The sequence below is a fragment of the Thamnophis elegans genome, chromosome Z, assembly GCF_009769535.1.
Source record: "Thamnophis elegans isolate rThaEle1 chromosome Z, rThaEle1.pri, whole genome shotgun sequence".
In the NCBI taxonomy this organism is placed as follows: domain Eukaryota; kingdom Metazoa; phylum Chordata; class Lepidosauria; order Squamata; family Colubridae; genus Thamnophis; species Thamnophis elegans.
In genome coordinates this window covers 47,692,928-47,704,440 of record NC_045558.1, presented here as the reverse complement: position 1 = coordinate 47,704,440, position 11,513 = coordinate 47,692,928, and the positions used below count along the sequence as shown (strand labels likewise).

The 11,513-nt window shown below is 40.1% G+C and overlaps 1 protein-coding gene across 2 annotated transcripts; it reads right to left on the bottom strand.

The window, feature by feature from the left end:
* Positions 1-7,538: 7,538 nt before the first annotated feature.
* Positions 7,539-11,502, bottom strand: RPL15 (ribosomal protein L15). 2 transcript variants are annotated; one of them, XM_032235881.1, is made up of 4 exons: positions 11,436-11,502; positions 9,995-10,179; positions 8,800-8,936; positions 7,539-7,892 (listed from the first exon to the last, which is right to left on the bottom strand). In XM_032235881.1, the coding sequence occupies exons 2-4, from the start codon at positions 10,164-10,166 to the stop codon at positions 7,587-7,589; spliced, it is 615 nt and encodes a 204-aa protein (XP_032091772.1). In that variant the 5' UTR covers positions 10,167-10,179; positions 11,436-11,502; the 3' UTR covers positions 7,539-7,586. The 2 variants fall into 2 exon arrangements, with proteins under 2 accessions (XP_032091772.1, XP_032091773.1); XM_032235882.1 differs by having other exon boundaries at positions 9,995-10,176; positions 11,436-11,481.
* Positions 11,503-11,513: the final 11 nt, after the last annotated feature.

Below are 11,513 nucleotides of genomic sequence, written 5' to 3'. Positions count from 1 at the left end.
ATATATACTCACGGTGATTGACAACAGGTTCCTCTCAGACCAAAGCCCCAGCCAGTTTGCCTCCATCATGAGGGATCTGGACCTGGTCCCTCCTTGTCGGTTTATGTGGGCCTTGGCCGCTATGTTTCCATTAGGATAAGAATGTGTCTGCCAGCCACCTTGTGGTGGAACTGGTGTAAGAACAGGTGGACTGTTCTTAGCTCTAACAAGTTGATATTGTGAGTCTGTTCTGCCTAGCCCTACTGTCCCTGTGCCATATGTGCCTGGAGATGGACCCCCACAGCCAAACAGGCTGGTGTCCGTAGTGACTGTCAGTCTGTCCTGCTCCTTGAAGTAGCGTCCCTTGGTGATTGCTGGGGACCTTGCCCAGGGAACAGCGTAAGAGCCTCCTCTGAAATGGCAAAAGAAACCATTGGAGATCTCTGGCATGCAAGCGCACCCAGGGCATAATGCCTATAGTGGACACCATGGTGTCCAGCAGTTTAGATAGTTTGGCCAAGGATACCCTTCGCTCCCTAGCCACCTGACCTGCTAAGTCCTTAAGGTTTATTTGTCTCTCTTGGGACAGGGAGACTCTGCATTCAGTGGTATTAATTAGCATACCCAGGTGCACCAACCTGGTGGTGGGTTCCAGGTGGTTCTTGGGTATGTTGATAGAAAACCCATGGGCTTGTAGGGTGTGCATGGTGATTCTAAGATCCCTATGAGCCTGACTTTCTGAAGATGACTGTATTAGGATGTCATCTGAGTAACACTGTAGTCTTACTGGCAACTCCCTCAGTGATGTTGCCAAGGCAGCCAATACCTTCGTAAATACTCGAGGCATGAAGGAGAGCCCAAAGGGTAATGCTGTATACTGAAAGTGATGACCCAGCTAAGAGAATCTAAGGTATTGTCTATGGAGGGGTAAGATAGGGATATGGAGGTATGCCTCCATTAAATCTATTGAGGTGAGAAATTCCCCCTGTCTGATGCCCCCTAGAATGATTTGTAAGGAGTGCATCTTAAACCTCCTATAATGTAAAAAACGGTTTAATCTTTTAATGTCAAGAATTGCTCTCCAGCCCCCCGTGGCCTTGGGAATAGTGAAAATATGGAATAATATCCCTGATCTTGCTGATTTTCCGGTACCAACTGCACAGCTCGGATGTCCAACAGGTGTTGTATTGTCTCCTGCATGAGGCGTTGCCAAGCCAGATTTGTTGACACCGGACAGGTCTGGAAAAATCTTGGGAAGTTGGAGATAAATTCTAGGGCAAGCCCTGACATAACTGTGGTTCTAACCCATGCATCTGAGGTGGTGTTGTCCCACCAATTGGCAAAGAAGGCCACTCAGCCCTTGAGGGGGGGATTGATTGCTGGGAGTCTAGGTCCAGCGATAGAAGCAACCTCTGCCTCCACAAAAGGGTCGCTTGGAAGGTCTACCCCTCTGGTAGCGATCTGTCTGGTTTCGCTGTCTCGGGGTGTAGCCTCCCTGCTGTCTAAAACCTGGGGGCCCAGGTTGGATCCCCGAAAGGATGAACCATAGTCCTGGTTCTGAAAGGACGAACCAAACGCCTGGCCACAAAAGGCTGGGCACCTAAGGTATGGAGAAATCTTTCTTTGATGTAGTGGGGAGGACCTTCCTCTTATCTTTGTTCTCCACCAGGAACAGTTCCAGGGCATCCCCAAACAGTGAACTGCCATTGAATGGAGCTGACACCAAACACCATTTGTGTTGTACATCAGCTTGCCATTGTCGCAACCACAACAGTCTGCATGAGGCAATTGAGGATGCCATAGTCCTGGAGGTGAACCTGGTGGAGGTTAAAGTCGTATCAGACATGAACTGGACTGCCGCCACCAGTTTGTTGATATCCTGGTGGGCATGAATGTCTGCAATAGGAACACGCTACTGTAGTCCTGCAACCAGAGAAGGCAGGAACAAGTAAAGAAGGACACAGTAGCTGATGCTCAGACCACCCATGCCGCTGCTTGATGCCCATATTGTAATGTGAGATCCGCTCTCTTGTCTTCCGGTTTCAAGGCATCCTCTGGAGCCCCCTGCAGATTGGCTGAAGTGTAGAGGGCAGTCACCGGAGTCGACTGGAACTGTGTCAGGTCATTGTCCACATTAAAAAATCTTTTATCCATTGACGATGGCATGGGGCCTGAAGTAGGAAATGCTCGCTGACATTGGACCAGGTTCACAAAGATCTTGGGAGTGAGCACTGTCTCGGTCTGAAGTCTTTTCAGAAAACAAGGTCTCCGCAGAAACAGTCATAGGGCGAATAGTGGAAGCAGATGATTCCTAAATTGCCAGAGGTCTTTCTTTTGAAAGCAGCTACTTAAAAAGGGAGGGTGGGAACAGACTGAAAAACCCCAGTTGCTCGGGTGCCATACCCTCGTCCTCAAATAGCTCTGCTTCTCTAATCTCCCCCTCCTCTGACACTGATGATTGGTCCTCTACTGCCTTGTCAGGTAAAGGTGACCCTTGTGCAGATATGGAATCCTGTGGCTCTGTAGAGTGTCCAGATGCCTGTCTTTGTGCACAGGCATCCTTTTGTTTCAACCCAGCCTCAATGCCCTGTGAAACAGCATTGGCTGTGATGTCCTGGAAACACAGGGGATTGAGCTGGTCAGGGCACAATCCAGCAGATATAGATGGGAATGCATCCATCCTGCCAGTGCTAGGCTTCTGCACATAATCTTGTGGTGGCAGTGGGGTTTGCACATCTTGCGCTGATCCCCAGATGCCCGAGACATCAATGGAAAAGATAGAATTAAGGGAGTCCTCCTTCTCTTCTCTACCTTTAAGGGAGAGTTGTAGGGCTAGCCATCCCTGGGAATGCTGCCTCCTGTCTGCTGATTGTGAGGAGGGAATCTTCTTACTACTAGCCTTCTTATATATGTGCTTTGTCTTTTTGTCTTTCAAATCTCGAGCTGGATTTGGAAGATTTCCTAGTCTTGACTGATGTAGCAGAAGCCTTGGATCCCTTCCTGTGAACCTTGTCAGCCTTGGTGTTGATGGAAGTGGAAGGTAAGGAGGCTGAGTCAAGGCAGGAGCCCCTGACCCTGACTGGGGACTATGAACCTCCCCTGGCAGCTCAATTGCAACATTAGTAGGTGCGGAAATAGATGCAGCTGCCATTTTAAAATTAGAAAGCGCCTAGAAAATGGCATTTCATGCCCTTTTTAACTGGCTAGATGGCTCACGCTGCCTCCTGGCTTGCCTCTCTGGCCACGACATGCCTTCGAGCTGTTATCGTTGCCGTCATCGCGTGCCTGAGATCAGGTCACTCCACGGCAGCAATAGATGTTTTAAAAGATGAGGGAAAGCTAAAACAAATATGGGACTAAGAAATTCCAGATAGCCTATGCTTAAGATCAGGAATGATTTAAATTGTTCAAAGTTAGCGTAGCAAGAAGCAGCTAAGATCAATGTAGAGATGTTATTAACCCCTTTTTTATTTCTTTTTTCTCAATATATTTTAGACTGTGTTTGTTAAAAATCTATACCGTGTACGGGCTCTGGGAAGTCGGGGGGGGGGAGGGAGGTGGGGTGTTGGGGGGGAGGGTGGAGGGAGGGAGGGATATATACTAGGTTAGATACGATGTGTTAGATTTCAATGTAATGCGACTTCACGTGTATACTGTTTTTATTTAATTTCTCTGTAAAAATAGGATGTTAAGTACATTGACATATAGTGGAAATACACCAAGGGGAGGAGTGGGATAGAAGAAAGATGGGTAGAGAGGGCGGGAGAGAGGATGGGAGGGAGGGTGATAAGGAAGGGAGGGAGTGGATCGGGAGAGAGGAGTGGTAGAGGGGGAGGGGAAGTAGGGTAGAGGGGGATGATGGAGGGAAGATAGAAAGTTGGAGGGGGGTGGAAGAAAGAGGTGTACGGAGAGTGGAAGAGGTATATTGGGTTTCTATTTTTTGGGGTATTGTTGACAAGAGGAATTGCTGTGATTATTGTTTAATGTTGTATGGCTCCGGCTATGCACAGTATATATGTGAGTGTATGAAAATGAAAAAATGGAAAATAAAAACCTTTTTACAAAAAAAAAAAAAAAGATGAGGGAAAGCTAATCTTCGCTGTTGTGTTCACCGCTTGACTAGTGACAGGAGTGGCAGATCACTTCCCCAATGTAATCTGATCCTGAACTTGCATGAATACAGCACACTGACTGAGTTTAGTTCAATTATTGTCCAGCTTCTGGCAGCTCAGATTAAACAGCAGGGCGGCTAACAAAGCGCGGTATTAATTCTGCTCTGTCGTGAGCATCAAGCATTTTACCTTTCTGACAGTTGGAAGAGCCTCTGTGAATAAGCCTTCTCGCCCTTTATGGGTGTGCAGCCCGAGGCCAGCAACATTCGCCACCCCAAGGGGTTACAGGCTACAAGGGCTACCCTCCAGGTAGATGCCTAAGATTAAAATGCCAGTTACTTACAAATCCAATTATTAGAACAGAATAATATTTGTCTTCTTTTTGGGAGCAATTCTATGACACATCCGTCCTCACTTAGGGCCTGGGTATGCCTAGCGACAAGGGTGTGGCTTAAGAGCCTTATCAGACTCAGTCCTATCAGTGAGCTAATAAATTCAACCCAGTCTGGATGCTACCTCCACCACTATGGAGAAATGGAAATTTCTCATATATTCTCAAAAAATTCTAGGAGACAGGTGTTTTTTATGACCCTACTTTTCCCCCCTGAAAATTCAAATGAAGATGTATTGCCAATTGAATTAAATAAAAAGTCACGCAGGGACAAGTTTAGAAGCTATTTGTCTTGTCAACTGATACTTGTTCTTCATTGTTGTGTAATGAAAAACAGTTCAGAAAAAAAATGCTTTACCAACAAGATCTGCACACCACAGTCCATTTCATTCCCTTTTGGTTGGCAGTGTCTGGAAATTTATCACTAATTTCAAAAATAAGCATATTTATCAACGGTGATTTAATACTTTATATTTCATTGCATGTTGTTGCAATGCTTGGAAATGTAAGCGAAACATGAAACAGATGGACATGGTCACAATTACACTAGATCAAAATGTACTGTTTTTTGAATTATAGCATGTGTGAATTCAGCCATTACATTTTGCAAGCCATGGCTTGCAGGCCTTGTAAAAGTACTGATCAACTTGTTTGATGTTTGGAGAGGGTTGTTTTTATGTACACAATAGATTCTACTTTAGTTCTTGTTTTCAAGACAAGAAAATTACAAGAAAACTCTACCTGAAAGATTGATGTTTTCAGCAGATTGAACAGAGAGTATATTCTGGGATTCATGATTCTTTGGTACTATTGTGGCTTGCTATAATGCTGATGCCCAATCAATATATCAAGAATAGTAACTTTAAAACATGAGGGATAAAAATTTATCTTATATTAGCCAGTTATTTGAATTATTTTGGAAGTTATACTGAATAAAACTATCTACTGTACACTACAAAGTTGCTATCAAATTTTAATTTATAATTCATTTTTATTATAAAATTTAAAGTTGAATCCTTAACAGACAGAAAGATCTCTGCAATTGACTTACCATATCTGAATATTTTCTAATGATTGGGCATGTCCCTCATGCTGTTCATCTCTTCACTAAAAATACTTTGATTTTATTAATATATTATCAGGCATTAAACAAGATTAAAATTATATGATTCATTAAAAATACTTAATGGAGCTTTGGCAGTTTATACATGTCAGCTTAGATAGCAGCATTCGCTAATGCTGTTTTCTGCATAAAAGGAAAATACATATTTTAAACATTAAGAATGCAATAAAGGAAGATATTTTAAATACTGAATATGTCATAATCATGTTAGGCAGACTAGACAATGTGATGTATCTTTTTCTCCCATTGTGCACCTTTTAATAACCTTGTTTGTCTTGGATGTAAAACATTTTGCCTCTACATTAACTATAAACTTCCTTAGTTTTCAAGCAATGGAAATGATTTAAATTGGTGCAACTGAATAGTTTTGCTGCATTTTCATAAAATAATACAATCTTTTTATTTTTATTATATATAGATCCAATCAATTTAGTATAAAATGATAATTTCCCAACATTATCTTATGTTAACTCTAGTGGAGTCCAGCATGACAAATTAATAAATTCTAGAAGCTATAGATCCATGTTTATAACTGTCAGACTAAAATATGTTTTTGTATGTTATAAACTATACAAAACTTGTGATCCTGAAAATATAATTTGAAGCTTGAATACATAATTTTGTACAATGTGAAATCCTAATTTGCATTCAAGGCTTTTCTACAAATTCTAATAAATAAAAACCTAAATTTTAAGTTTGCTTAAGAAAAAAAACCTTACAAGGAAAATAGATTGATAGAAAAGTATATTTGATTAAACCAGAGTATTTGTGTAGTTTTATGCTTTAATTTATAAACTACCTACCTCAGCATGCATAAAGGCAGAACTTAGAAATAACAAGATAGAAAATAATGCATAGCATGGTTCCAAGATATTTGCTCAACTCCTTTATAGCAATGAGATTTGTTTTCTATGTAACCAAGTAATTTGCTGCTTTTGTTTATGAGTACATTGAGGCAGCTAGAAAGTACAAGATGGCCTGTACAAGTATGCTCTTTAGGTATTATAATTCATTTAAACATTCATTTTGTTCTCTATGTAAGTAGATGGAGACAGCTTGGCCCTTTCTCATTTGTCAATAAACAGAATGTTTTTTAGATTTTTCTATTTAGAATTAGGTGAACACTTTTATCTGGAAAAAATAATGGAGTTATGACACTAAGCTCAGAGAATTACCCTACATAACAATCTACTTATTGTAGTGTATAAGATGCACTTTTATCCTCAAAAAATAGGCTGAAAATCCTGGTGCATCTTATACACTGAATACAGCATTTTTGCCACCCGAAGCCCCATCCCTTTCACCAAAATGGTTGTGCGTACCCTTGAAGGCTTTCAGAGAGCTCATGGGGGTTGGGGAGGGCAGAAATGAGCAAAAAAGAGCCGGTTTTTGCCCCCCCACCAGCATTCTATCTGACTGCAACTGTGACTATGAAAGTCTAAACATGAATTATTTGCTTAGGAACAGATAATCAGTCGTATTTTAAACATGTAGATTATGAAACTTGACTAACAATTTTTAACGTCTATTTACGGCTAACAAAGTAGCATATTCTGAACAAAGTATATTTAATAATTTTACTTCCAGAAAATGTATCACAATTTATATAAATTATGATTACAAAACAGAGCCCAACCTCTAACAAAGTAAATTTGTATCAATCTTCATTAAATCATTTTTGGAATAATTTAAACTAAATTTCCAAAATTTGGTGTTTGCTTACATGACATTTTCCCAGTTCTGCCGATTTTATTTTTAACTTTTTTCAAAATTTAGAATCAAAATAATTTGAATTGGTTTATTACGATAAACACAAGTGAGTTTCTGTTGCATATTTTAGTTATATGTTTATAGATGAGAAGCTACATCGAGAACTCTTTAATTCAACCTGTTTATCCCATTTTCACCTCAATGACCACACAATGCAAAGAAATGTAAAACCTCTGGTGACTTTTTATTGTGATAAATTTAGAATCATTTATCAGCGATAACGATGAAGCTGCAAAGTGTTATGTCGTCTCCATGCAGCACGGCGTGATCCACCAATTGTGTGATGGAACTTGTGGCCTTTGCCAAGGCCACGGCTCTTCCTGCCAGCAGAGGTCAGCCCACGCATCTCTCTGTGCTTGTGAACTGGTTTGGTGATCCATTGGGTATCTGGATTGCGCCTGATAGCTTTGTGGAATGGATCAATCAGAATGACCTCAAAGAATTTGTATGTGGAATCCTCACCCACCCAGTAAGAATTCAGCACTCTCAAAGCTCCACAGTGTCGGCCAGCACGCTCCTAAAAAATAAGTTTAAATGTAAGTATCTGTATATACATATACACACAAACAAATATATTATACAGGTGAAATCAGATTGAGAAACATGATGCAAAGAAATAAGAATATATAAATACTAAAGTACTTACAAGTAATTTAATATTTCCTTTCTTTACACATCAGTATTTCATTTTCCTCAGTGGCTATCTCTCATATTTTCTCAGCTCTGGATATTTTGATTCCACAAGTACATGCTTTGAACAGTTGCTTTACTAAGTTGCTTTAGACATTAATTATTTTCACTAGTAAACTGTTATTCCAATTAATGCTGCTCAAATGTCAGCCTCCTGCAAACACTCTTTTGATTGATGTGGTTTTCTGTTAATTCAGGACATACTGGTTTTCCCATGAGCCAAAACTCTTTACCAGAAAGAGTATGAAAATATTCATGAATAAACCATGCATGGATATTGATCCAAACTAACAATATTTGAGTGGCAAAAGGGGAGAGTTCTCATTTGAGCTATAACATAGCATTTAAATTAACTATGCCTCCTGGAAAAAATAAGGAATACTAATAACCCTTAAAATCTTATTCAACTCACCAAGAATAATTAATTAAATCAGTTTGTAATCTTATTTCCAATTTGTTTCTGTACTGCTCTATAGATCCGGTTGTATTTACAGAGAAACAATGTCTCCATGTAAGTGAATATAATAAGTTATTTATCATAGCATTGTTTCTACCTAATAGAAACACTACACCATCATTACTACTCAGTGAGGAATATTTTCTTTAATTAAGGTTATTCATTTAATACATGCTGGACAAAATTATATTGTAATATTACCCTAATGTAATTTATAATTATGTAATCTATTATGCTATAATAAAATTTATCCAGGTTCTTCTCAAGATTTCCTTACTTCTGCTACAGATTGCAGACTCCGGGCAAATTTTAACTGGTTCACACCATGATGCACAGGCTTTCCATAAGTAGCACCCTTAGGAACTGGACGTTTACGACCACCACGACGAACTCGGATGCGATAGATGACATAACCTACAACAGAAAAAATAGCATTTTAACTGCTACCATATCAAGAGGGAGTTAAGCTATTCTCCCTAGAACTAAGAAGAAATTTCCTGAGTTAGAACAATTAATCAGTGGAATGACTTGCCTCCAGAAGTTGTGAATGCTCCAACAGTGGAAGTTTTTAAGACTGGACGGTCATTTGTCTGATAAAGTATAGGGCAGTGATGGCAAACTTTTCTTATGGCGTGCCAAAATTGTGTGCGCGTGCTATTGCACGCACGCCCACATCAAGGCAATCCTCCCTGCCTACTTGCGCATGAGTGCGCCACTCCCCCTTCAGGCTCTGGAGGCTTTCCTGAAACCTGGGGAGGGTGAAAGCGGCCTCCCCTGGTCCTCCAGAGGCCAGTTGAAGCTGTTTTTCCCCCTCCCCAGGCTTCAGGAAAGCCTCCAGAGGCTGGGGAGGGTAAAACCCAGCCCCAACGTGCCAGCCAGAAGTTTGGGAACGAACTTCGAAGGCTTTCCTGAAGCTTGGGAAGGGAAAAAAAAACAGACCTCACAACTGGCGTGCCAGCAAATATGGCTCTGCGTGCCACTTGTAGCACGCATGCCATAGGTTCGCAATCAGGATATAGGGTTTCCTGCCTCTGTAGGGGGTTCGACTAGAAGATCTCCAAGGTCCCTTCCAACTCTGTAATTCTTCTTTCTGTTATAATTGTATTAGCATCTTAAACTTTTGTCCAAGCTATCTGGCTATTCTGTATTTTTGATCCACATATGTCTATTCTATTAATCTGAGGTGATTTACAGCCAACAACAAAAAAAACCCCAATAGAAATTAGATTCACATAACATAGACAAAATTGTTAAAATTTGCTGCCTTATATAAGCTTTCCATCAACTTGACTTTTCAGATGTTTCCTGTACTTTATCCTCTTTGGATGAATAGTTAGGTTCCAGTTAATTTATAATAATAATCCCTATAGCGAACACTCTATCAGATCAGGTTCTTTTTCTCCATATATGTAATATGCATTCAATCAACGATACAAAGCAAAACAAAAATGTTTTTTAATTGTTCCTGTTACCTTGCTTGGCTTTATATCCCAGTCTGCGGGCTTTGTCTGGTCTGGTTGGGCGAGGAGCACGATGAAGTGCCGATAACTGACGATATTGCCAGCAACGGACACGCAGAAGGAAACGCATCACATCAGATTGCTTCTTCCTCCATAGTTCTTGGATATACTTGTAGGCACCCATTATGACTTTCCTACTAAAGAACATGCAGAATTATGTTAAATCATATTGCTACACAATATATATCTGTAATAACAGATATATACTAAAGGGGACTCTTTTAAAAGAACAGTGCTCTCCAGTATCTAAGAACAATTTTCCTAAAACTGATTAAGTAAATCCATAGAAAATATGCCATCATCCAGGTTTCTTTTTTCTGCTAATGTGCTGGTAATAAGGCACATACTGATAAAAGCCATTTTAACTTCAGTCTCCCAGATAAACATGTTTTACATGTCAAAGAAAAAGAGCACGTCATAATTTTTGCTTCCTTCTATCAGCTTCTGAAATCAGATAGATGTCCATGATACAATTTCAAACTGTTATTGCTTACCATATACACCATACACCCCAAACATACATGAATGAATATATATGTATCATATACAGACGTATGTTTTACCAATATTAGGTAGCATTTTTTTCAAATTTTATAGGTTTTAGCTTTAGTCAAGAACAAAGGTTGCAAGCAGAATATTTTACATCATTTACTATGTAAAAATCCTTAAAACAAATCTACCAACTTGAGAATTATTATTTTCTATTTCAATTCTATTTTTTATTCTTATTAACTCTCACAGATTGATAACTTTTGATTATCAATCGGGTTTGAATAGAAAATCACTGATTGAAACTGAGGCTTTGCTCAGAAGAGCCTCGTGTTTAAGGCACCAGACTAGAAAGCAGGAAAATACTAAGGTCAAATCCCACCTTATTCATTAAATTCGGTTGGGTGACTTTGGGCCAATCACTCTCTATTAGCCCAATCCACTCCACAGGGTTGTTGTTGTGGACACAATAGGAGGGTGCGTGTGTATAAATAAATACATTAATTAATCTGGTCTACTTCTTTAGAGTTCCTTCCAATAGAGGTTTGCATCGAGGAAAGACGGCATGAGCAGCCATCGCTCGATTTTCACCATAATTCTGAGCTGTAAGAAAAGACCCGATGCCAAAGGAACTCAGCATTTCAACGATTCTTTTCGTTTGGATTTTCATCCATCTTTTTTTTTTTCCACTTGACTATCTCGCTCGGTAGCATAAGGCCCTAGACGCCATTCTGCCAACCAGACCCTTAAACCCTTCTTTTTCTTCCACAGCTGACAAAACATAATCATTCTCTCTCCCCGAGTCTCGTTCCATAAGAATCTGTACTAAATGGGTGGAAAGAGCCTCCAGACTGCAGGATGACATTGGATAAATCATCCGCAGAAGGAGCCCAAGGAATCTTACCAGAAGTCGCTCAAAGCCGGAAAGGAAAAGGCCTCTTTCCCAAAATGCTTTGTACTAGAGGAGGGCAGGAAAGACTCG

Excerpts from the sequence above, each read along its gene's own strand:
- RPL15 (XM_032235881.1), bottom strand. The coding sequence starts at position 10,166 with ATGGGTGCCTACAAGTATATCCAAGAACTATGGAGGAAGAAGCAATCT. Across the intron at positions 8,937-9,994 it reads GGGATATAAAGCCAAGCAAG|GTTATGTCATCTATCGCATC; the intron begins GTAACAGGAACA and ends TTTCTGTTGTAG. Across the intron at positions 7,893-8,799 it reads GTCTGCAATCTGTAGCAGAA|GAGCGTGCTGGCCGACACTG; the intron begins GTAAGGAAATCT and ends CTTATTTTTTAG.